The sequence below is a fragment of the Olea europaea genome, unplaced genomic scaffold, assembly GCF_002742605.1.
Source record: "Olea europaea var. sylvestris unplaced genomic scaffold, O_europaea_v1 scaffold699, whole genome shotgun sequence".
Classification (NCBI taxonomy): domain Eukaryota; kingdom Viridiplantae; phylum Streptophyta; class Magnoliopsida; order Lamiales; family Oleaceae; genus Olea; species Olea europaea.
The window spans coordinates 191,724-217,536 of NW_019265383.1; the positions used below are offsets into that span (position 1 = coordinate 191,724).

At 31.4% G+C, this 25,813-nt stretch overlaps 3 protein-coding genes across 3 annotated transcripts in view; 1 reads left to right on the plus strand and 2 right to left on the minus strand.

Annotated features, from left to right (window-relative positions):
* Nucleotides 1-1,813: 1,813 nt before the first annotated feature.
* Nucleotides 1,814-9,995, minus strand: LOC111390622 (putative clathrin assembly protein At4g25940). Its single transcript, XM_023015684.1, has 21 exons — nucleotides 9,803-9,995; nucleotides 9,570-9,639; nucleotides 9,291-9,388; nucleotides 8,775-8,913; nucleotides 8,498-8,625; nucleotides 8,313-8,405; nucleotides 7,247-7,297; nucleotides 6,834-6,899; nucleotides 6,693-6,758; nucleotides 6,486-6,566; nucleotides 6,319-6,399; nucleotides 5,730-5,802; nucleotides 5,337-5,437; nucleotides 4,924-4,989; nucleotides 4,783-4,848; nucleotides 4,576-4,656; nucleotides 4,409-4,489; nucleotides 3,701-3,892; nucleotides 3,533-3,608; nucleotides 2,863-2,981; nucleotides 1,814-2,358 (listed from the first exon to the last, which is right to left on the minus strand). Exons 1-21 carry the CDS (start codon nucleotides 9,881-9,883, stop codon nucleotides 1,981-1,983), a joined length of 2,187 nt encoding a protein of 728 aa, XP_022871452.1. The 5' UTR covers nucleotides 9,884-9,995; the 3' UTR covers nucleotides 1,814-1,980.
* A 6,234-nt stretch (nucleotides 9,996-16,229) lies between these two features.
* Nucleotides 16,230-17,978, plus strand: LOC111390623. The gene is made up of 5 exons (XM_023015685.1): nucleotides 16,230-16,241; nucleotides 16,353-16,389; nucleotides 16,446-16,636; nucleotides 16,679-17,066; nucleotides 17,923-17,978. The coding sequence occupies exons 1-5, from the start codon at nucleotides 16,230-16,232 to the stop codon at nucleotides 17,976-17,978; spliced, it is 684 nt and encodes a 227-aa protein (XP_022871453.1).
* Nucleotides 17,979-24,529: 6,551 nt separating this feature from the next.
* The window catches only part of LOC111390610, a 2,831-nt gene continuing 1,547 nt past the window's right edge, over nucleotides 24,530-25,813 (minus strand). Inside the window, exons 2-3 of the mRNA XM_023015674.1 lie at nucleotides 25,581-25,727; nucleotides 24,530-25,471 (exon numbers count right to left, since the gene is read on the minus strand). Of these exons, the coding sequence (XP_022871442.1) occupies nucleotides 24,966-25,471; nucleotides 25,581-25,641 (567 nt within the window). The 5' untranslated portion in view covers nucleotides 25,642-25,727 and the 3' untranslated portion in view covers nucleotides 24,530-24,965. The remainder of the gene's footprint in view (nucleotides 25,472-25,580; nucleotides 25,728-25,813) is intronic.

The window sequence follows — 25,813 nt, forward strand, 5'->3', positions numbered from 1 at the left end:
AAATCCAACCCCCCCCCCCCCAACCAAAAAAAAAACACTCAATGATGAACTCCAAAATCCTTTGGTATTTTTCTTCTACAATGATGTGCAACTAAATCAACGAACGGGATGAAGATGTAACTTCTATTTGAACCATTAATTATTTTTTTTCATACTACAGAATAAAGAAGTCTCAAATTACATAAATCTTGGTCAAACTATACTAGCAACATCAGCCAATAAATAAGAAGATAAATCACTTGGAGGAGAACTAAAAATATGTAAGCTTAAGCTTAAATGGTCGAAATGAGTAGCCATCCAATCCGCACAATAGTTTGCCTCCCTATAAATATGTCTTATGGTGCATACCCAATCGTGCTGTTGAAGGTCTTTAATCGCATCGATCAAATGTAAATGAGGATTTGACTGAATGGTATGATGATTGATTTTTTGAACCATTAATTTCAAAGATCAAGATTCTCGAAGTTAATTATTTCATTTACTTATTTTCCTTCTTTTCTTAATGCTTGAAATAATGTCACTATTTCATTGATTTATGAATTTGTAACAAATCAATAGGCAAGTTATAAACTTAGACCACGTGGGTAAAATGTGACAATTGGGTCAAAGGTAGAAATACATTTTTATTATTGTTTGTTGCGGTCTTTAATTGAATTTTGAGGTGATTTAATACGTCTAGTGATACTTATTAAGATTTACATCGAGATATTGTTAGTTGATTCGGTTAGGTGGGAGTGATTTGAACTCATGGCAAGTAAATTGATTTAATTAGTTAAATTGACTGAGTACAACTTTAGGAATTGAACTTGAGAAGAAAAATTAAAGAGTGATATGTAAGGTGAAATTTGTTATTTTATAATACCTTTTTAATTAATTTATTTTTTAAAATTGTACATATAACTTGTTTGTGTATAACTTTTTAAATTTGCTTCTCGAAATTTAAGTAACCAGTCCCAAGTCCAGATAAAGGATAAGAGTTTTAGTCTAAAAAAAAAAAAAATCTGTGAGCTCACAGGCAGAAGGTTGGCTCAACCCGCGAGCTCAAGAGCGAAGCTAAGCTGGGCCCTTGAGGAACTAGCCAGGCAGAAGTTCAGCTCGAACGAGCCACAAGCTCAACTCGTGGGCAATACCTCTACATTTACTTGCTTTTATTTTCCATATATAATATTAGTTTAATCAAAAATATTGTCATCAACGTTTGTTTTAATCAAATAGTGGTTAAAAAATGGTTTGCTAGATTAATCATTAAATAGATAGTACTCATAAAAACGATAATTCGAAATTTTTAGATTTATTTTACTACTTGTTTAATTGACATTTTTCATTTACATTATACCACAACAAGACTGCATCTCTTCCTTTTCCCTTTTTAACTCCTTGGAATTGTCCCACGTGAGGATAAAAATTCCGTAATACATCCAACAAAACTCCTTAGTCCTCATGACCAATGCAGTCAAAGAATTAGAAATGGAAAACCACTTAATAGTAAACTAACAGACATTTTTGTAGGGGAAAAAATTTACTTGATTCTGATTTATTCTTACCTTCTCTCTTAATATAGGGATCAAAGGCATAGAGTGTCACCGAATTGGAAGTTAATTTCGACATGAATATGTTAGTAGAGAAATGGTGGGATATTTTGAATCAAGACTCTCAATTTCGGATCTGAAGACTTTGTTCCAAAGGCTTTATTGATGTTATCAGTCATGTCTTTCCGTCCCAAAATGTGCAGATGAAGCAAGAGAATTCAAAATGTGTTACACGAACTTGGATAGAACTCTCTCTTGTAACCGACTCTTAAGAGGGAGGGAAACCAACATGCTTATTAGCCCCAAGGCAGGCCATCCACAATTGATGTCGAATTCAAAAGTAATCATTACAGTGTACTTATCGACTAGTGCAAAAGCTACAATATCTAACTTCTCACTGGAAAATTGAAAAATTGAAAAATAAGAATGAACAGAAGGGGAAATTCGACCTTTAAAGTAATGTATGGTTTCCCTGTGGTGGCATAGCACTCTGTGGATAGACAAAGGGATCTCCAAATGGGTTTGAGGATCCCATTTGTGCCATTTGTGAGTGCGAATATTGAGTTTTATGTTGATAGGGTACCATCATATTTTGCTGCTGCTGTTGCATCATCATTTGCTGTTGCTGGGACATGTGTGCCATCTGCACATTTATTGGTGGTGCAAAGTTATTCGACATGGTGAAGGGGTCTTGTTGATCAAATGGATTTGGCATGGCCATTTCGTGTCCGTAACTGGCATTGTAGCCTGCATTCTGCAGCTGTAATTGTCTCCGGGAAGAATCATCTTCGTATAAGCTATCAAGCAATAGCTTGTCGAACCCCCCAGCCTAGTACAAGTGACAAAATGGTTTAGAACTATCATGAGGAAGTATTGATCTTATGATCAATATCTTAGCGAAAGAAAAAAAGAAAAAAAAAAAAAAAAAAAAAAGAAAAAAAAAAAAAAAAAAAAGGCCAAACTCTGTTTATTTGAGAGAATACAAGTTTTAATTACTTTTTATGGGGGAGGGAAAAAAAAAATGTAATCACGGCCTTCATACAGACGTGTCAATGAGATTGACAGATAACGTTGAGATTGATGAAGATTATGAAGATCAATGAAGATCATGGAGATTGACGAAGATCACGGAGATTATAACTTAACATAATTATATTTTAACATATTATTTAATTGTATTTAGCGTATTTAGGTTCATCACATCTACCATATTTAGATTAATACCATAATTGTAGAAGGTAATACTCTTCCTATATAATGAAAGGAATTCCTTGAGGAAAGATGATTCAGTCAAAAGTTTGTCAAGAAGTAAAATGAAGATGAAAGAACAAACCATGTTGGTCTCTGCCACCTGGCTTTTATTGTTGCTTGGTGCAGTAACTAGCGCCAACTCCCATCCTGAAGTTTTTCCGATTTCACTCCATGCATTATGCATTGGAAGTCCTTCATCGCCTACAAAAATATTTCAGACAGCAATTTTACATTTTCAGAAATATGCATGAACAAACAAGTAGGCAACGAAATCAATAACAGTTGTCACATATAATCCCGATCGTACTTCAAGAGTAATTAATTCATCCATCAAGGAAAGATATTGTGTAGTATGTTATTTGATTATCAGATATTCTTTGCCTTGAGAGGAAAATATTGTTGAATGCTAAATTTAAATAAATAAACATCTCATATCTAATAGTTGAAGCTTTTAAATGAGGCGATTCAACATGGCCCTGAGTTCAAATCTCTTAGCTACCAATTATAGAAATTGTGCATGTCTTTGATGAAAAATTGAATATGGCATGAATGTTAGGGGCGTGTTGAAGACTAAACCAAATAGATAAATTGATCCCTCTATGAAACTCAAGCTTTTAGGTGGTTCACCAAATATTGGATTCAACTATCATGAATCGTTTAATAAATATGTGTCACCATCTTGGATGTACTTCTTATGAGTCTAATGGACTAGTCCAATTCAAAAAAGTATTCAGTTATGCAATATAACTCACCAGGTTGAACAATGGCAAGAGCCAATGCATTGCTTTCCTCTAATTCTAGGGCTTTCGGATTTACTTCATTCAGACCCTGAGAAAAATTATATTTGGTATACAAAATTTAGAAACTACCTTAGTCGAGCCTCATAACAGAAAGAGAAAATGCAAAAAGAGAAACGTTACCAGCAGATCAACAGGCTCTTCAGCTGATATTTGTGGTCCAATTTCCTCTTCATTTCCAGTCTGAGGTTCCTCTTGTGCATCAATCTGCTCTTCTTCACTTTCAACTTCTGCAACTAGTTTTTCACTTTCTTCAGGGGTTGATGCTTCAGGTTTCTGAGTCTCTTCTTCTGGCTTTGGATACTCTTCATACTCCTATTATTAACAATAACAAATTTCATGCAAATTATTATTAATCCTTGACTAATAGCATGTTTGGCAAAGCTTAAAAGCACCTTATTTGAGAAGCATAAAAATTTGCATGTAAATGTAGTTAAGTGATGCAAGTTGATTAACATGCAATAATATAGGTGGAAATGTTTATGAAATCAAGACTATAGAAGACCAAACAAGTAGAAATCTAAAATACATCGTAGCATTTTAGAAAGTAAGTTCGGTTACAGAATCATTTCGCATAATTAGACCAAACAAGTCTAATATTAAATGTATCTAGCTAAAAATTCACAAGATGGATCAGGCCATAGCTGAAATGTAATGGTGATGATTGTTACGATTAAGAATAAATTTATTAATGGTAGGAAACGATAAAGATGTAAAAGGATTCATGTAGCCGACCAACAAAGCTTTGTCTGTAACTGTTGTGGAAGACTGATAAAACTCGAATTCTTATGTTCTAAAAATTTCCCAAAGTGAGTTAGGTGAGCTTCTCACCAGTCTCTTAATTGACATTGCACCTGTCTGAGGTGCTTCCCTTACATATTCCTCCATGGTTGCTAGAAACGAGGGAGGCGCCTGTGGATTGCAGAAAATTACACTCAAAATCTCTCTCTAGACTGCAAATATTTCTTATTGATTTTCAATTATACAATAAAAATAACCTGTCGCAAGATAGGGAATTGGAAGGTGCGAGAAAGGTCCAAAGTTCTGCAGAAGTCATAAAAATCAGCTAATTGTTCTGCCTACAGAAACAAGTGAAAAAGACAAAATGAATATAAAGATCAGCAATATTCTCAGTAGAATACTTGTCATTTACATTAATTTACATGTTGAAATAAGAGATCCTGACATGAAGTGAAGGACTATACCTGTTTAGCTGCTGTTTTGTATATATTGAGAGCTTTGACAGCATCATGTTTGGCCATATCAAAATACTACAAAAATTAATCATCTTAAGATAGTTTCTCAATGAAGGGAAGATAGTCTAAAAGTTTCAAAACGAAAAATACCATGTCAACAAGATTAATGATCCCATCGTTGATCGCGCAATATATTTTGAAGCTTTCTTTCAATACCTATATGATCACAATTTTGTATCAACAAGATTTTGATTTAGAAAATAAGGTTGATAGTGTTTCCCAAAAGAATGAACACTTATTTAAATGTAGTAATTGGGTTCAAAACTTACATCTAGAAGAATAATTAAACAATTTATTAGTTTCTCATCTATGCTCATGGGGTCATGCATCAAATAAAGAACTTTTGCCATACATAAAACATTGATGACATGTTTGGTAAGGTGGATTGTACAGTATCAGATAATATTAAGAAAAAAAAGAAAAGGCTAAAATCGTGTCAATTGCCATGTTCTGTACAATCTAGTATTGCATACTAAACATTCCTTGATGGGTCTTATGCATACCAGGGCCAAGGCATACTGGATGAGATAATTGTAGCAAGCTGCTCCTTGGGGCTGCAAGATTTCTAATAGATTAGATAGCTTATATAGTAACAAAAAAATGTCTGACCATATAGAGCAAGAATTGCAGGCCAAGGTTCAAAGACACAATATAGTGCCTAAGAGCATATTTGAAGAAGACACCAAAATACCAAAAATCACAGAATTTTGATGCAAAAGGCCTCCAGAATAGCACTTTGCACCATTTTGCACCAAATGGTGCAAAGTCAATTTTACCCTTTTTTCATTTGCCAAACAAATTGATAAGGGGAGTATTTGTGTCATTTGTGTTATATGTTTTTTAATACAATAAATTATTATTATTATTATTATTATTATTATTATTATTATTATTATTATTATTATCTTCAGGGGTTGATGCTTCAGGTTTCTGAGTCTCTTCTTCTGGCTTTGGATACTCTTCATACTCCTATTATTAACAATAACAAATTTCATGCAAATTATTATTAATCCTTGACTAATAGCATGTTTGGCAAAGCTTAAAAGCACCTTATTTGAGAAGCATAAAAATTTGCATGTAAATGTAGTTAAGTGATGCAAGTTGATTAACATGCAATAATATAGGTGGAAATGTTTATGAAATCAAGACTATAGAAGACCAAACAAGTAGAAATCTAAAATACATCGTAGCATTTTAGAAAGTAAGTTCGGTTACAGAATCATTTCGCATAATTAGACCAAACAAGTCTAATATTAAATGTATCTAGCTAAAAATTCACAAGATGGATCAGGCCATAGCTGAAATGTAATGGTGATGATTGTTACGATTAAGAATAAATTTATTAATGGTAGGAAACGATAAAGATGTAAAAGGATTCATGTAGCCGACCAACAAAGCTTTGTCTGTAACTGTTGTGGAAGACTGATAAAACTCGAATTCTTATGTTCTAAAAATTTCCCAAAGTGAGTTAGGTGAGCTTCTCACCAGTCTCTTAATTGACATTGCACCTGTCTGAGGTGCTTCCCTTACATATTCCTCCATGGTTGCTAGAAACGAGGGAGGCGCCTGTGGATTGCAGAAAATTACACTCAAAATCTCTCTCTAGACTGCAAATATTTCTTATTGATTTTCAATTATACAATAAAAATAACCTGTCGCAAGATAGGGAATTGGAAGGTGCGAGAAAGGTCCAAAGTTCTGCAGAAGTCATAAAAATCAGCTAATTGTTCTGCCTACAGAAACAAGTGAAAAAGACAAAATGAATATAAAGATCAGCAATATTCTCAGTAGAATACTTGTCATTTACATTAATTTACATGTTGAAATAAGAGATCCTGACATGAAGTGAAGGACTATACCTGTTTAGCTGCTGTTTTGTATATATTGAGAGCTTTGACAGCATCATGTTTGGCCATATCAAAATACTACAAAAATTAATCATCTTAAGATAGTTTCTCAATGAAGGGAAGATAGTCTAAAAGTTTCAAAACGAAAAATACCATGTCAACAAGATTAATGATCCCATCGTTGATCGCGCAATATATTTTGAAGCTTTCTTTCAATACCTATATGATCACAATTTTGTATCAACAAGATTTTGATTTAGAAAATAAGGTTGATAGTGTTTCCCAAAAGAATGAACACTTGTTTAAATGTAGTAATTGGTTTCAAAACTTACATCTAGAAAAATAATTAAACAATCTATTAGTTTCTCATCTATGCTCATGGGGTCATGCATTAAATAAAGAACTTTTTCCATACAGAAAACATTGATGACATGTTTGGTAAGGTGGATTGTACAGTACTAGATAATATTAAGAAAGAAAAGAAAAGGCTAAAATCATGTCAATTGCCATGTTCGGTACAATCTAGTATTGTATACTAAACATTCTTTGATGGATCTTAAGCATACCAGGGCCAAGGCATACTGGATGAGATAATTGTAGCAAGCTGCTCCTTGGGGCTGCAAGATTTCTAATAGATTAGATAGCTTATATAGTAACAAAAAAAATGTCCGATCATATAGAGCAAGAATTAAACGCCAAGGTTCAAAGACACATCATAGTGCCTAAGAGCATATTTGAAGAAGACACCAAAATACCAAAAATCACTGAATTTTGATGCAAAAGGCATCTAGTATAGCACTTTGCACCATTTTGCACCAAATGGTGCAAAGTCAATTTTACCCTTTTTTTCATTTGCCAAACAAATTGATAAGGGGAGTATTTGTGTATTTGTGTTATATGTTTTTTAATACAATAAATTATTATTATTATTATTATTATTATTATTATTATTATTATTATTATTATTATGTGCATTTAAATAAATTTTAATAATGTAAAAAAATAATAGTTACTGAATTTAATATATTCGATAATTTAACATAATTATTTATTTAATAATTTACATATTTGTAAAATAAATGAAGAAATACCTTTTTCAAATAAATACATTGTTAAGAATAAATAAATAAATAAATAAAGTGAATAAATGATTGAGCACTATTCATTTGATATAAGTTTTGGCGTAATGGTTGGATATGACTTTTGGTTTGGTGCAAGATTTGGTATAAGATGGTGTAAAACTTACCTCAAATTTTGGTGTTGGGTTGGAGATGGTCTAAATAACCAAGTTAGTAGGGAACTTACTATACTATTAAAAGGCGACACACACTTCACCTTTTCTAGTATCCCTCGATTCTCTATTACTGTACAAGAAAGGTGCCCACGCGCCTTTGTAGTTTTCCTTGAAGGATACTCAGAAAGATCGACCCCAAGGATCAAAAGTCAGATACTAGGCATGTGATTCGAAAAAACGAAATTTGTGTGTTTCATTACGTGTTATAAAGCACTATGCCCTTGGTTTCTGGTTACTGGATTGAAAGGCATAAAAAATTAATAATATTATCATTATTTAGGCTTCTGCACCTTCTCTGGCTTTCATGGTTCTAATATGCCACTACTATCCACCATTACCTGGCAACTAACTAGGCGGTAGAGAAGCTGCTGCAATGAAGGTAGCATCTCCAACAGTTGTTCAGCATTCAAGATCCGCGTTCGACTACGTATCTGATGCAACAAAGACCAATTTATATCTACTCTTAACTATCATATATAATCTAATTGGAGAAAAAAGCATTGAATTGTGCAAGAGAACACACCTTAGATATTCCAGAAGCTGTTTTGATCAATTGTTCCGACTCTATATCATATTTTAAGGTCCTGAAACACTCGAGTCTTTCCTCCAAAAAGAGTGCATATGTTCGGACCCAAGCAGAGCAATCCCAAGCTGCATCAAAGCTATCAGAATGTTAAGAAAACAATTCTTTATCAAAAAGAGAATTCCTTCAGAAAAATTTTCTCTTTCCTGGAAAACAAGGAAAGGAGAAGAATGAGTGACAAAAGAAAACATTGCAACATGTGCAAATTTCAATTTACCGTGAGGGCTTGAATCATCCTTGAACTTGGAGATTTGAAATAAATGTCCTCTACGAGAATAGTATAGAAACTCCTCTTTGAAGGTAGGATCTCCCTCTCTTAATGTCCTATGAATGACTATCAATGTCTTTAGGGCAACCTGAATTATTAATCATATGTTAACATTCACAAGGCTGAAATTAAAGTCTTGCAAAGGCTTCCATATATATCATACTCAACATAAGCAGCCAAATACTCTTTTCGGGGAAAAAGCCAAAAAAGGAGGAGGAGAAGAACGAGAGAGGGAAACATCGCCCAAAATGTACAATCTCACGAACCACAAACAGGGTTCCTATATAACGAAGCAAGAACATAGGGAATGCCTAAATAATACACATTCGATGTATGCTAATACAAAGCTTCCAATATATTAAACAAAGCCATCGAAATGGATGGCTAACAAATCCTTTTGACATGGGACAACACAAAGCCATCAAAACTAGAACACAAAATTTGAAATGAGAAGAGAAAAATTACAATCCAACTGCCCGTCTTTGCCAGTCTTCTTGACAATGCATGGATGCAATATGCAACATCAGCTCTCGGGCAAGATACAGATGTCACAGCAAAAATTTCTGAAAGAGGATAAGAAATGAGAAAATTGAATATATAAATATTCAACACATTGCAAGTTGAACCGGTACATATAAATCTTCCCAGGCAATGAATATAGGATCAACTTTTATATATATAAAGCAGAAAGCCTCGAGAATTGACATTATATTATCAATCAGATTCATATATGATATAACTTACTTCTAACGTGCCGTTCTTTCGGAGGACATTCAACATGGTTGGTGGCCTTGACAATTGCAATATCCAAATCCTTAACACATTTAGGCCATGACGTTAAAATCCCATTAAGAAATGCAGAAAATGAAGCCCAAAATCTTGATCAAGAAATTTAAAAAAAAAATTAATAATAATATTCCCATCTGGATGCACGTATTTAAATATATGCAATCAATGTGTTTGATTCATGTATTCACCTTGAATTCGCTATTGACCTTGGCTAGGCTAACTGTGGTGGTGTCTTTGAGCGCCCCATATGCTTTTCTAAAGCTATCCATTTACAGAGACATGCAACGCCCAGTTATTGTATCCAATATCCAATCAATTCCCTGCTCATCAAATGAAGAATAAAGATTAGAGAAATTTGGCTTCTTGTTCTCGTTATATTGAGCTTTTTCAATTTAAAAATAAAAAATAACAAAAACCCCTCGATCTCTCTCTGTATGTACATATATGTACCTGTTAGGTTGAAGACGGGAGCAAAGATATGGGACAGCTGTACGAGGACAACTTATATTTGTTGTCCGGTATTTGTTGGATGTTAGCCATTTGCCAATCATTGGACAAAATTCCATTTGGCGCATTTGGACTTTAGGTTCTATCTGTTGTCACCAAATTTATAAAAATGTTATTTTGTTTTATTGGTGTCACTGATATTAAGTGATAAATCTAATTAAATAAATCTTATATTTTATATTTAATTCAATGAAGACGAGTGGATAGTACACTAGAACAAGATAGTATTGTTCATTACAGTATTATCATCCATAAATAATAAGTAATCATCCACTCTAAATAAGAAAAATTCACATAACCCATTGAGACTACTACATCTTTGATGGTGTGATGCTAATATTGTAACTCGAAACAAAAAATAATAATAATAAAAAATAAAAATAAGAAAATGATTGTTACAAGTTAAAGGTAATCCATGAATGCACATAGTCACTTCACGGATTTCAAATCCATTGTTTGAAAGTAGATCCCCTTGTAGCTTTTAAACATGTTGTAGAAGCTCGACTCAAAATTTTTTACAAACATGTAGATTTCATTCTATTATACCAACTTGTATTCTATGTCGAAGTTTAACTGAGGCCTATCAATCAAGTGAAAGCTCATAGTGAGTTAGTTGTTGAGTTAAAATTTCCATGTAACACAAGATTTTTGAATATTCATGACCCTTATAAAGTTTAGAAGAACGATATCTCGTAGTGTTATACTCGTGAAAATTGAATTGCTCTGTTAAAACTCAAAATGGGGCTCACTAAAAGTCAAATGAATTACAATTCAAGTCGATGAGGTCCAAGGCCTCAGCAAATAGACATTAAACCAATAAGATGCTAGAGAATATACTCAACACAGCTTTGTCATGGCCTCATTAATTGGCAGCACTGGCGGATCCAACTTCCGGCATGAACAAGGGCTAATACAGCAAAAAATAATAATAATAATGATAAAAAATTTACACATAATTTTTTTTTTTACTAAATATATATCTATATTTTAAAGGGGATTTGGAGCGGACGGAGGGGCTGTAGCACTGGCATACCCATCCCTGACTGGCAGTAGTATAACTAATTACTAAAATAAGTGTACTTATTACTGAAGGGATGCACATTTCACCCGTCTGATAGGGATTTCTAGCACGTGCGCACACAAAAAATAATAATAATAATAATAATAATAATAATAATAATAATAATAATAAATTTTCGATTTTGCTGGTAACTTTTGGACCCTTCTACAATTAATCGCGTTTTTTTTTTTAAGGACAAATTATAGTAAGAACTGCAGGAGTCATCCCATCAACTCAATTGTGTCCTTTTATTTAATTAGCATCCATCTCTCTCTCTCTCTCTCTCTCTCTCTCTCTCTCTCTCTCCGTCCGTACTTGCGACCATACTGACAACCATACTAGCCATACTCCTTACGCTCACAACCATACTTCTTATTTTTGTTATTTTCAGCTACAAAATTGATTGATATCTTCATTTCTATTTTATTTTCGTTTTGGTGCTTTGGCATTTTGGACTTTCTTCTGTGGAATTTAGGTTTATCATGTATTTTTCTTCTACCCACATTCCCGATCTCTTCTTTTATACTACTATCAAATTTCATCTTCGAGCTTTCAATGATTGTGGCTTGTTTTATTCTCTTTTTTTTTTTTTTTTTTTTTTTGTGCATTTTTGCTTACTGTCAACCAAAACAGTTATGGGAAGACAATGCTGGGTATCTACATCAACGGAGGTTGATTTTTTTCGGTGCATATTTGATGGAGGAAATAAAAGTCCAAACAATGCAGAAATTCTACATATAGTGTCCACCTTATCGCCACATAATCCTATTATTTCTAAAAAAATGTTGGTGATTAATTTAAGAAGAGGCGAGCTTGCGAAAGAAAGATAAAGCAGATATGTATGGAGAATTCTCAACTGAAAAATCCGATGCATGAAATACAACCTCATTCTGCACTTCATTCTGATCTACATTTAAGGACCTTCAATTTAAGATGTTTATATTTAGCAGTACTTTCAAATCCTATATGTTTTTTGTGCTTGTATTTGTTTTAGCTTTTCATCTCACTTCTGGTAAAGAATATGCTATAATTAAGATTATTTTATGCATGAAGTGCAGTTGATCTTCAATCATTATTTTCCAATGGTATGTGTTTGGTTTATATTTATCGTTAGTTTCCAATGCTATATGTTTTTTGTGCCTGCATTTGTTTTAGCTTTGAATAATAGGTTATAGTTAAGATTTTGTTAGCGTTGAAAAAATATAAAAATAAAAATCTCTGAAAGTGCAGAGGGAGAGACGGCACCATCTCTTCGCACAGTGCGGAGCAAAGAGTGGCTCTGCATAGTTCCGAGAGATTAATTAATCTCTCCGAATTGTACGGAGAGATTTTTTATTTTTATTTTTTGTATTTTTAGCTGTGTTCTTTGAGAGTGCTTGTAATAAACTAAATTTGGTCCCTTTTTATATACAATTATGTTTAGTTTATTTATATAGAATGATTTTTTCCTTACAATTTCATTTTTTTAAATTGTTTTTTCTTTTAGTGATGCTAATTAAAATTTTGAATTAGGGGATGTTCATGTTAGTGTTGCACTTCATTCTGATCGACGTTTAAGGATCTTCAATTTAAGAGGTTTATATTTAGTAGTACTTTCCAATGCTATATGTTTTTTATGCTTGTATTTGTTTTAGTTTTTGTAAACAATATGTTATAGTTAAGATTAATCTTATGCATGAAGTGCAGCTGACGTTCAGTTAGTTTATATTTATCATTACTTTTCAATGCTATATGTTTTTTGTGCCTGTATTTGTTTTAGCTTTTGATCTAAACAATATGTTATAATTAAAATTTTGCCATCATTGAAAAAAAAAATCTCCGAACAGTGCGAAGAGATGGCACCATCTCTCCGCACTGTGCGGAGAGTGGTCTCTCCGTACAGTTTGGAGAGAATTTTTTTTAGCGCTTGTAATAAACTAAATCTGATCCTTTTTATATATACAATTATATTTAGTTTATTTATATAGAATGCTTTTTTCTTACAATTTCATTTTTTCAAATTGTTTTTTATTTCTTTCTTTTATAGGTGATACTAATCAATATTTTGAATCAGGGGATGTTTATGTTAGTGTTGAATATACAGAACAAATTGGTAAAGGAAGTATTCTTTATCGACCTTATGTTTTGACATCTTCTAAAATTTGTAGTCATTATGGTGCAACAAAATTCTATAGAGAAAGTAAAAGCTTTTGTTGTTGTGATGAAAAAGTCAAATTATAGTTACATGATATGCCTCTTGAAATGTATGATTTATTTACTTCTACATCTAAAGAGGCTGTAGCTTTTAAAAAAGTTGTTCGTAGTTACAACAATCAATTTGTGTTTATTTCGTTTGGTGTTATGTATGATAAAGAATTGTGTAAGAATAATAAAGGTACATATACTTTCAAAATTTAAAGACAAGTATATCATTTCATAAACTCACTGGTGCTAAAGAATGAGAATCCAACGTATTTACAGTAATACTTCTATGATACTGAAAATGAAATTTGTAATAGACTCAGTACTTCAGACATGTTTTGTGAGTTCGCTTTAAGAAAGTTGATAGATGTTCTAAACAAAAATCCCTATTCAAAGATTTTTCGATCATTAAGTAAAGTCAGTGATTTAGAATCATGTCGTATTTTACTGAGGTCTAATCCTAATCTTGATCAAAAAGTATATAACTTGCCAACATCAGAATAAGTTGTTGTAGTTTGGGTTGATGATGACCCACCTGCAAATATTAGAGGTCGGGATTTATTAATTTATTGACATGCAAGTAATGCATATAAAGTCCAATACTATTATGGTGGTTATGATCCTCTCCAATATCCACTACTTTTCCCGATGGCATGAAGGTATTCAAAAGATAAATATAAGTGTTTCACAAGCTCCGATTTGTTAGAATTTAATAGAAGTTAATCATATCCATTCTGCAGATCAACTGTTAGAAGTAAAAGACTATGGTAAGCGATTGTAGTAATTTCTATTTTTTAACTAATTTATTTATCTTATTAATTGCATTTAGTAAATGAAGTTTTTGTTGATATATGCTTTTCTTTCTTGCAGTTTTGAAAGCAAAGAAAAAACGAATAACTATATCATGTCAGGAATATTATTATTACAAGCTTCAGATCAGATGTGTAAACAATTGTAATTGTGTTCTTTTACATGGTGGCAGACTTTTATAGGAGTATGTTGTAGATATGTATGTTGAAATTGAAACAGCAAGATTAGACTACCTTCGTAACAACCAAACGGTTATAAGAGCTAAACTATATCAGGGAATTATAGATAGTGTACAAAATGGTGAGAATAGAGGTTATAAAATTGGTAGATCATTAGTGTTGCCTTCTAATTTTGTTAGGGGTCCTAAAAACATGATTAAAAGATATATGGATATAATGTCTTTAGTTCGGAGATATGGTAAATCTGATGTGTTTTTTACAATGACGTGTAATTCAAATTGGCTTGAAATAAAATGTGAATTGAAACACAATGACGAAGTACATAATAGGCCAAATTTGTTGGTACGAATATTCCATGCCAAGTTTGAGAACTGAAGACAGATTTGGTTAAGAGAAAGTTGTTGGGTCATATTGCTGCATATATTTATGTGATTGAATACCAGAAAAGAGGATTACCTCACTCTCATTTTCTCCTAATATTTGAATGGAATTCTGGGATTCGAAGCTCTGTACAAGTCGAAAAATTGTCTCATCTGAAATACCGGACAAAAAAATACCCTTACTTGCATGCTATTGTTATAAAACATATGATACATGGTCTTTGTGGAAATTTGAATCCTAAGAATATTTGTATGGAAAAGAATTTTATATGTAAAAAAATAAGTATCCGAAAGATTACATTGAAAATACTTCGTTGGGTAATAATTTCTGCCCACTTTACAAGCGCCGCAATGATGGTGTAAGTGTTAAAGTAAGAGGTTGTATGTTAGATAACAGATGAGTTGTACCATATAATCCTTACATTTTAGCTAAATATGACTATCACATTAATGTGGAGGTATGTTCTTCTGTTAAGACTGTTAAATATCTATATAAGTATGTATATAAGGGACATGGCGTCATTCATTTTACTTTAAATAAATAAGCAAATGAATAGTTCGTTGGTGAGATTTCAAACTACCAAACAGCTAAATGGATACTCTACCTGAAGCTATATGGTGGATATTTAGCTTTGATTTATTCGATATATCTTCTACAGTAATCAATTTACAGTTACATACTAAAGATGTTCAAACGGTTACATAAAATGAGACACGTGATTTATCAAAAATTATAAATAAAGATTTTATTCACCGAACAATGTTAACAAAATTCTTTAGAATGAATATTTCAAATGAAAAGGCAAAAAGTCTACTGTATAAAAAATTTCCAACCTATTTCGTATGGGATGTATTCATGCGAATTTGGAGTCCCAGAAAAAGCAAAGTATTATTGGTAGAATAATCGGTGATAATTCATGTGAGGGTGAGAGGTCTTTTTTAAGAGTTTTATTAAATCATATTAGAGTGCCAAAATCTTTTGAAAATTTAAAAACAGTCAATGGTGTTGTTTTATCTACTTATTGTGAAGCAGCATTTTCACACGGTCTTCTTAGTAGAAATAGCTATTCTGAGATGCGTTTATCTGAAATAGTTGCTTACCAAATGCCCATATCATTGCGAAGACTTTTTGCCAATGTGTTGAGTTTATATTGCCCTACAAACCCAATGAATTTATGGGACAAGTTTAAGGGTTTTATGACAAAAGATTATTTACATAAAAGTCTCACACAACAAAATACTGAGATGAAAGCTTTGCATTGTATAAATTCTTTCTTAGAAGGTGTTGGTAAGAATATAATTGATTTTTACTTGATAGATTTTAATTTAACTGTGAATGATGATGATATCTTTCAAATCATGATTGCCAAAGAAACAACCAATATTAATTTTCAGTCAGACATACATTATAGTAAGAGTTTAAACAAAGAGCAACAAAATGCCTATGATATTATTTTGGATTATGTTTTAAATAATAAGAATTGAATTTGTTTTATCGATGGCCCAGAAGGTACTGAAAAAATGTATTTGTACAAGGCATTACTTTTTAGTGTACGATCTCAAAATCTTATCGCGCTAGCAACGCATCGTTAGGTATAGCTGCATCTTTATTATCGGCTAGTCGAACAGGACATTCAAGATTCGAAAATCCGCTTCAAGTAAGTTCTGATATGTGCGTTCAGTGAGTAAACAATCTGGCTTGGTAAACTTTTAGCATTGGCTAGGCTAATAATCTGGGATGAAACACCAGTGGTTCATAAATATACTTTTGAGGCTTTAGATAAGATGTTAAGAGACATTACGGAATGTCAATTACCGTTTGGTGAAAAAGTAATTATGTGTGGAGGAGATTTCCGACAAGTTTTACCAATAGAACAGAGAGGAACAAAAGACGATATAATGAAGGCAAGTTTAATTTTTCCGCATTTATTGCATTCTTTTACACAGCTAGCATTAGTGGAAAATATGAGAGCTAAATTAGATCCTTCATTTTGTGATTATTTGTTGAACATTAGGAATGAAATTGAGAGAATACATTCATGCCAAATGATTACGCTTCCTGAAGTTATTACCATCAATATTGAAGATGAATTTAAATCACTGAAAAAATTAATTGAGATTGTGTTTCCCAATTTTCAGACATATGGAAACAATCTACATAATATGATTAATAGAATTATCTTAACCCTAAAAAATAAATATGTAGATTTAATAAACAATATGTTGCTTAAAGAAATTCCGAGAGAGAAAGTTACATATTTTAGTTTTGATGAAATGATTGATAAAAGTGAAGAATTTATTGATGAAGATTTTTTGAGCAGTCTAGTACCAAACAGTATACCTCCACATGAACTCATATTGAAAAAAAAAATTGTCCAGTTATGTTACTTAGAAATATTAATCCTACAGAAGATTTATGCAATGAAATTAGACTTATTTGTCGTGACTTTAAGCAGAATATTATATTGGCTGAAATTGGGACAGGAGAATATTGTGGAAAGCAAGTATTTTTACTTAGAATTCCATTCATTCCTCTTGAAGGCGATAAATAGTCTATACCATTTAAAAGGACTCAATTTTCACTCTGTCTATGTTTTGCAATGACCATTAACAAAGCTCAAGGTCAAACTCTAGATTTTATTGGCTTATATCTTCCAGAATCTGTATTTTCCCATGGCCAATTGTATGTTGCATTGTCCTGAGCTAGAACAAGAGAAAGTATAAAATTTCTAATCAAACCTTTTATAAAAAAGAAATCACATACTTGTTGTACCAAAAATATTGTCCATCATGAAATCTTGAATTTAGTTCACGGTAAATAACTTATTAGAATCTTCAGCTAATTAAAATCTTCAAGTAGATTACAGAACTTAAATTCAATTCTTAGGTATATTCTTAATTGTTTGTTATAATTCTTTATTGATTATATTGGTTAAATAACAGATACACACAAAATCAATAACAAATTTTCACATATAACTTGTCATTGTCATGATGAAATATTGATTTTGCACAATGATATCTTTGCAAAAGGAGTTCTAAAGTTATTTCTTCAAAAAATATATTAACTAGTGGTCAAGCTTTTTGTTTTCTTTATTGAATACAAGTATTAGTCACACATAACTTTTCTAATTCTCTTACTTTTTTCCTCATGTTTTCATTTACTAATAGTCATTTGTTATTCATATTAGGCTTTGTGCGTCATATAGTTAATGTGAATACAATTGGTAAAGCAACCGATATTTAGAAGTTTAGAGATGGAGGAAATCATTTCTGGAAACCACTTTTGTAAGAATTTCAACTTGGCTTAATCATTTTGCCATTCCATAAATATATTCCTATGGTGAGTGATATTAATACAACACACAGGTTCATTCTACTTCAAAGCATCTTCTTCAAGGTGAATCTATGGAGCATACAACGTATCGGTGTAACTATGTATATATATTTATTGGTGTAAATATATATGTATTGATATATACGATAGATGAATGTTATGTTTTAATTAGAAATATTGCAGTATTTTTGAATTGTAAAGAGAGGAAAAAGTGTAATTTTTATGAAAATCTTTCTGTAATAATTTAAGATGATTAACTGCTGGGAAAAGTTAAATGGATAAACATAAAAATTAAACATTATTGGTGTGTCCAATATAATTATAAATAAAAAAGTTTCATAGACGTGTTAGAATTCCATCGTTTTGATTTTTTTTGTAGACCATGAACATTGGAGATTCGCTATTTAATATTTCAAATACACATGTATCGTCGATTTGTAGTTCCTTCTTTGTTAGAAAATCAACTAGCCTACAGTAAGACGGCACATTACATCTTTTGGTCTTAAATTTGCAGTGATATCTCAGTTGTGATGTAAAGAGTCGTGGATCTGAACATTCCACATATGTCTTGGTAGATGATGTCTTGCAAACCTTTCTGATATAGATTGGAAATCATGGATGAATGATTTGCTGATATTAAGATTAAAATAATGTGGAAAAGGTAAATATAGAATGAGGTATTAAAGACAACACCTATAATTTATCGATGGCTGTTGTGATTAAGTGTCAGGGTTACTTCGAATGCAGGACTATCCATATGTAAAGCGTCATTGTCCTCTTTAACATCGGAGCCATATGTAACATCTGATCTAGAATGATCAAATATTCTCATATTGAATTTGAAATTTTCATTATATTCAAATACTATAATATAACGATCCTATAAGTTATGATGGTTGAAAAATTGCTCCCAACCATTAGCCAAATATATTTCTCTATCGATTCTTTGTAACTATATTGTGACAATTGGACCATCATATGAAGTTAATTGTACTGTATCACCTAATTCGTGTCTCCAGCAATTGACAAAAGATGTAGGAAGCATCTACATAAATGGAAAAAAAATATGTGGTAAATAAAATATTTATACAAATGTGAAAGAAGATATTATACATCTTACCAGACGGATGTTATGATTTAGTAAAAGATTGATAATTTTGAAGAAGTTATGTGGCACATCCATTTTAGTGTTGATACTCTGTATTAAATTTAGAAAGGATTATATACACCATATCATGCATTTGTGTATAATTTTTAACACAATTAAAGATTGAAAATTATATGTTATTTAAAATCACGAATTTATTTTGAAACAATTAGTAAAAGAATCAAGAAAGAAATAGTAGACAAAACCTGATATTGTTTTTTTATCAAAGCGCTGTGGCTGGTAGGTAAAGATATGTAAATTTGTTAAGTGAGAAGAAATTGTATAAGAAGCTATTTGAACTAAACAAATGTACTTTTCCTTTTTTGAGAGAGGATTTGACAAGAGGTTCACGGGTAGGAATACGGATAGAACTGGACAAAGTATTCCTATTACAAAAATAGACACTCTTCACAAAAATGGGAAATATTTTTCATTTAATTAGATAAGAATTATTTTTTAGGAAAGCTCTGCTAGATTTAGTTAGAAATGAATTTTATTACAAAGGCTAATGTGAAGTGCTAAATGGTGGATTGAAATAAAATAAAATAATGAATACAATAAGAAACGATAAATAAATTAAAAGAATGAGGTTGAAAAGAAGTAGAAGCATAATTTTATGTAATTAACAAAAGAATAGTTATACAATACAACTATCAAAGTAAGATTTTTATTGCGCGTGATTGCACAGGTATTACATTACATCTAATGTAATAAGACAAAAAATACTATTACATCACTAAAGATTGTTATCAATTGATTCGGTGTAGAATGTATCCATCTACCACATCTTTCTTGTACAGTTGCTTGCCATACCATACCGATTATTGCTTACATATTTCACCGTACCAAACTAATCCATTCACATACATTACTCCATAATGTACTCATATACTTGCATATTTCACCATACCAGACTAATCCATTCTCATACATTACTCTAAAATGTACTTGTATACTATAAATCTCAAGTTGATCAATCAATTGATTTACTTGGCTATACTTCATCAATTTTATCTTCTTCTTCTTTTTGAAACTTTGACAAATTATATCTATATATATATATATGTATCTATATCTATTTAAACTATTTCATTTCCTTTGCACACAAGAGTGGTTTTTCTTTTCTTTGAGATTTGAGATCATACTCATAAATCTTCTACTCCAACTTCACTTGACATATTATTTTAGAAAATGGAAGAAGAATACAAACTAATACCAGAAATTGTCTCAAACAACGAGAAGTGGAAAGCTAAGGTCATTGTAGTAGAAAACAATCACCAAAACTTTTTAAGGAAGGCAATGGAAGGTATCAACATCTGGTGTTGATGAATACTCAGGTAACTCTTCTTCTTGTTATTTATGTTTTCTTAGTTTAGCCTTATTTTCGCACAATTTCCCTTAGCAAAAGTTGGCTTCTAAATACAAACTCTAAAAAATGGATAACTAGAAAATGAGTTAAAACTTCAAAATTATTCAAAACTATTAAGACTTCTCATTGCATATATAATCAGATAACTAATAATAATAATGAGAAATTCCTCATCATTTTTCATTTTCCAGGGAAATACTATCTAAGCTAGCTTATATGATTCCAATATCAGTACTTTTGAGGATCAACTTGTTTTGGAAAAAATGTAAAACATTTCAAAAGCTTATATGAAGGACAATACAAGAATACAAATATTCGATAGGATCTCATCACTGGACTATATACGGAGAAACTTGTCTTGTTGAACTAAATGAAGATAATTTGAAATTTGTTTTTTCAACATATCAGCTGACACTTTTTCATGAAACGGAACAGTATATGGATACAGATGCTGATATAAGTAAGACATGCATATTTGTTATTTCATGATATGTTATCTTGAATTATTGAATTATTTAATGGCTATAATTGAATTACTTAGTAGCTATATTTAGAAAAGTAAGCAAAGAGTCATTTTAAAATTTATATTTTCAAATATATTTGCGGTTGCAATTGATATGATGCCTAAACGAATGATTCAATCAAAATATGGCAACCAAACATGGATACAAGATGTACTGCTTCTATACAAAAATTTCAAAACAATGATGCTACACTTTAGGATTCCTTTGTTGATAGAGAATGTGTACTAATAGCGGAGAATATTGAAAAAAAATCAGTTATCTTTGCAACACATCTCAGAGTTACGTCTTTCTTTGGTACGTGTTTAGTTGCTGGTATGTTTTACATTACATCACATCACATCAGCATACAGTATATATGTGATACTTTGCATATATGTACAGATTTGAAATTGTCCACAAAAGTCCGTAGTACGTTGCTCATAAATACACCTTTCATCGAAGTAAAAGAAATGACAAAATGGTATGTAGAATAAATTGATTTTATTTTATTATTCTTTTTTTCGTGTTCTCACGTCTCTATCCACTATCCACGTATTACTAATTTTGTTCTAAATGTCTTGAGATTATTTAACCTTATTTACTACATTATTTACTAAGAGTCAAAGAAAACTCAATCAAAATAGATGATTTGATATTGAAAAAATCATACATTGAAAGAAGTCCCACAAATCTTTCTCCACCTATACGAAGTAAATTCACTTCTATTCAGAATATTCAGGGATGCCTCTTAGAGGTAATGGTATTTATTGGCAACTTTATATACGTATAAAAAATTGCACATACATATTCCTTATTTCTCCTCTGTTTTTGTTTTTGACAGGGCGAAAGTTCTATTGGGTAAATGGCATAGCAATTACAGACAAAATTGATAACAAATCTTGGTACATAGCTTGCAACAACTGTTATAGACGATCAAATGCTGATTTTGGATAAATTTATCTCTGTATTTTTTGCAAGAATCCAAATTCAAAAGTTATTCCTCGATATATTTTACTGTATTATATGGATATACATACATTCTTTAATTGTCTTAATCATTTGTTCAGTGTGTACCAAATACATTTTAGTACTCGAGCATATGTGCAGTTGTTAGATGACACAAGCTCACTTAGTGCAAGTGCAATTGGTGAAGCAGTCGAGAACCTGTTATTTACTAGTGCACATTTTTTGATGGAGCAAACCAATTCTATAAGAATCTTAATGTAACTTCTACATTTTACCACGCTGAAACATGTTTCTCAAGCAATATTAATTGAATCCATCATTAACATACAGGATTCACAAACGTACTTTGAAGGTGTCGTTAAGAAAATGCAGAATACTCAACGAGCATTCTACCTAAAAGCATTCCAAACTGAGCCTAATTCAACAAGCTACAGATTTGACATCGTCTCTGTGACAGAGTTAGACTAGACAAATTCGGGAGAAAAAAGCCAAGGAAATGTTGATGTTAAAGGTATAAGTACAACACATGGAAAAAAAATCTACACACACTCTCTAGAGTCTGAAGAGAATTTGTCACCTCCAGCAAAGAGAGCCCTTTTCAGATCTTTGGATGAAGGTTCAAATTTGAATGTTCCATATGATGAAAACAACAGCTTGGATGTGTCTGTCACAAATCTTTTGGTTCCAAAACAAAAGATTGATTGAATAATAATTGAAGTATTTATTTTGCTATTTTTGATGTGAAATTAATCTTGGCTTTCGTTTTGTTTGTTAGTGTAATTTTATTTGAAAAGTGTCAAGCACATTGTTGTTGACAAATGATGTATGTAGGCTGACACTTGCATCATTTATGCTTTCTTTAGTTATTTACTTTGTCTTTTGTATGGTTGGATAGCAAAATAGGTAATTTCACAAACGTCAACAACACTAATGAAGGCATTTCTATTTTGTCTTTCATTTCCTTTAATCGAAACAGCATTAATCCCAAATTCCACAGACAAGAATATGGAATTTCCTATCTTTCTAGCAACAAAAATAAGAGTTTAATGAGAATCAATCGTCGAAATATGTGTCTATGCCTACAAAATACTAATCAAAGATCATTCTACTTTTTCTGTTGTTCCTCACTATATAATTACTCTTTCTTTTTATATTATACCAATATATGTATGAATAAAAAAAAGAAGAAAAAATAATTTCAATTTGATTAAAAGCTAACTTAGCCGCCGTTTGGCAACCATTTTCTAGAAATGAAAATGAGGGAAATAATATTTTTTTTGAAAAATGAGTTGTTGAAAAAGAAGGAAATTTTTTTGATTTACGTGTAACATTATTTTATGAAAAATTGTGTGGTTGAAAATAGGAAAGAGAAAAATGGAATGTAATGGAATAAAAATTAATGGAGACCAAATAGGGGCTTATTACATAGCAATCCTTCTTAACATTGAGCATGTGCATTTAAATTATCCTTTACATCACAATTACAATCATGATGTATGGAAATGTAAAAAATATTCATTGTAACAAATGCCAACTACAATCTTCCATCTGTATATGTTCATCATTTCCAAATTAAGTGTTTTTAATTGATATTTTAGAACAAAGCATTCTATGTATTTGAGGATAAAAAGTCTACTGATTGGCCAACATACAAATTTTTTTTCATTAGACTAAATTAATAATGAATATATAAATCAAAATTAAAAGGAAAATTCAACATAGTAATAAATAATAAACAGTTTAAATGCTTTAAATACTTACCCATTATTTGTGCAAGGCAAGTAGGGTATAATATCCAATTTAAGCCGCTTGTTTCTGTGTTTTCTTAAATCAAGTCTGCTAGAACAAAATTTCGAATTTGTCAATAATATTTGAAGTATTTCATATACTGTATCTACTTGTTTTCTAATTTCTCTTAGTGTGTGGACGTCATGACTACAATCACATATCTGAAATTTTCACTGACGAAAATCAACAACAAAAATATAACAATTATAATCACCTTGATATAAACATGGAATTAATAAATAATTGTATGCTGCCCATGAATGACTACACTCTGGCAAATTGCCATTTACATATTTTTCTAACACGGTGAAATCCATCTGACGATCATGTGCACTAGAACTTCCTTTTTTTAAACTTGTTTGCCTCATCATTTAGCGAAGGCATTCATTTTCAAAATTGAAGTCCAAAATTGCATATTGTTTAGAAAGGAGAGTACGGCCTTCTTTAATCAATGCCTCAACAACTTTAACTCCATCTCTATAGTCTAATACAATAAACAAATATAAATTAGATATGTCTAATGTAGATTGAAATTAATTATGATTTGTAACCTTCACTAACCACAATACTGATATCTTTGTCTTCAAGTATATTGTGTAGCGTGTCTCTTCCATACATATTGCCTTTAAGATTCTAATATACACTGTACATTATAGTTTAGATTAGTCTTAAATAAGTACAATATAACTAATAAGTTAGAGTTAGGCTTTTTACTCCGATTTATTCACCACCACCCATTGATGAACTGATAAATACCTTTCCATAGAATAGTCCTCGAGAGAAAAATTTGAAGATTTTGTCTTCCTATTATACATCTCTTCTGTGGACATTTCAGTTTGAGTTTGTTCAGGTCTTGCTTTCTTGCCACGAATTTTACTGCTAGAGTTAGGAATATCTTCTTGTAAACAACCAACAATAGCTTACATATCACCCATTCTATTCAGCATGCTATTGTTCTGTTCATCAATGTAAGATCTCATCGAAGTTAAACTGATATCCACGTAGGATTCCATGTGAGAGTGCATTCTTTGATAGTGATCTTCCTACCTTTTTGTTGTTACTGAACAAATTCTTTTTGATTGTCAAGAATTGCTTGATAATTAGTTTCTTTTGTTCTTGATTGTTCAGCCATGTGTGTACCAAAAAATTATGGCAGAAAGCTTGAGTATCCACATATACAAATTGTATACCAGATTAGTAAGCAGAGTGCAGCTCTTGATATTGATGTTCGTGCCATTTTTGCTGTTCTTCAAATATTTGCTTCTGGTTTTCAAGATATTCAGCCTGTTATTTTCTTGATTTTTCAACCTGTGTGCCTTCAAGTCACCGTACAGACCAGATACATACTGCCTATGTGTACTGAATATCTCTTCCATCTGTTCTTTTGTTACATAGTTACAGTCAACAGAAGCATAATTAGGCCACACTCCAACTAAAGTGTATGTTCTGGAAGTAGCAGCATCATCAGCATTAATTGTTTGCTGCACACAATTGCTATGTGAAATTTGTGGTACAATGTTGTCAAGTTCTCCGGTGACAATGCCGTCTAATATAGTGTGTTTATTGTCCAATGGTAATGATAGAGTTGTATACCACAATGTGTGCAATTCTTCTTCTGTTGGTTGTAATACTGCAAGGACTCGAATCTATAAACATAATAAAATATAGAATTCTATGCTATATCATAAAAGAATAATTAAATGTATAACTAATTGTAAATTTTCATATAATTACCATACCCCGTATGTAGACAAATATTGTTTTACAATTTCGTCTGTTAATATTTGCTTCGGCTTCCATTTATGCATTTTTGGAATTTGTAATGTCTTGTATGTTCTTCGTCCAAATTTCTTTCCAATCTTGGGAAATACTTCGTATATCTAAAACTGCAAAATGAAATTGAAACTAAATATTAGATATATACAACATTAAACTAAACAATATATATATATATATATATATATATATATAT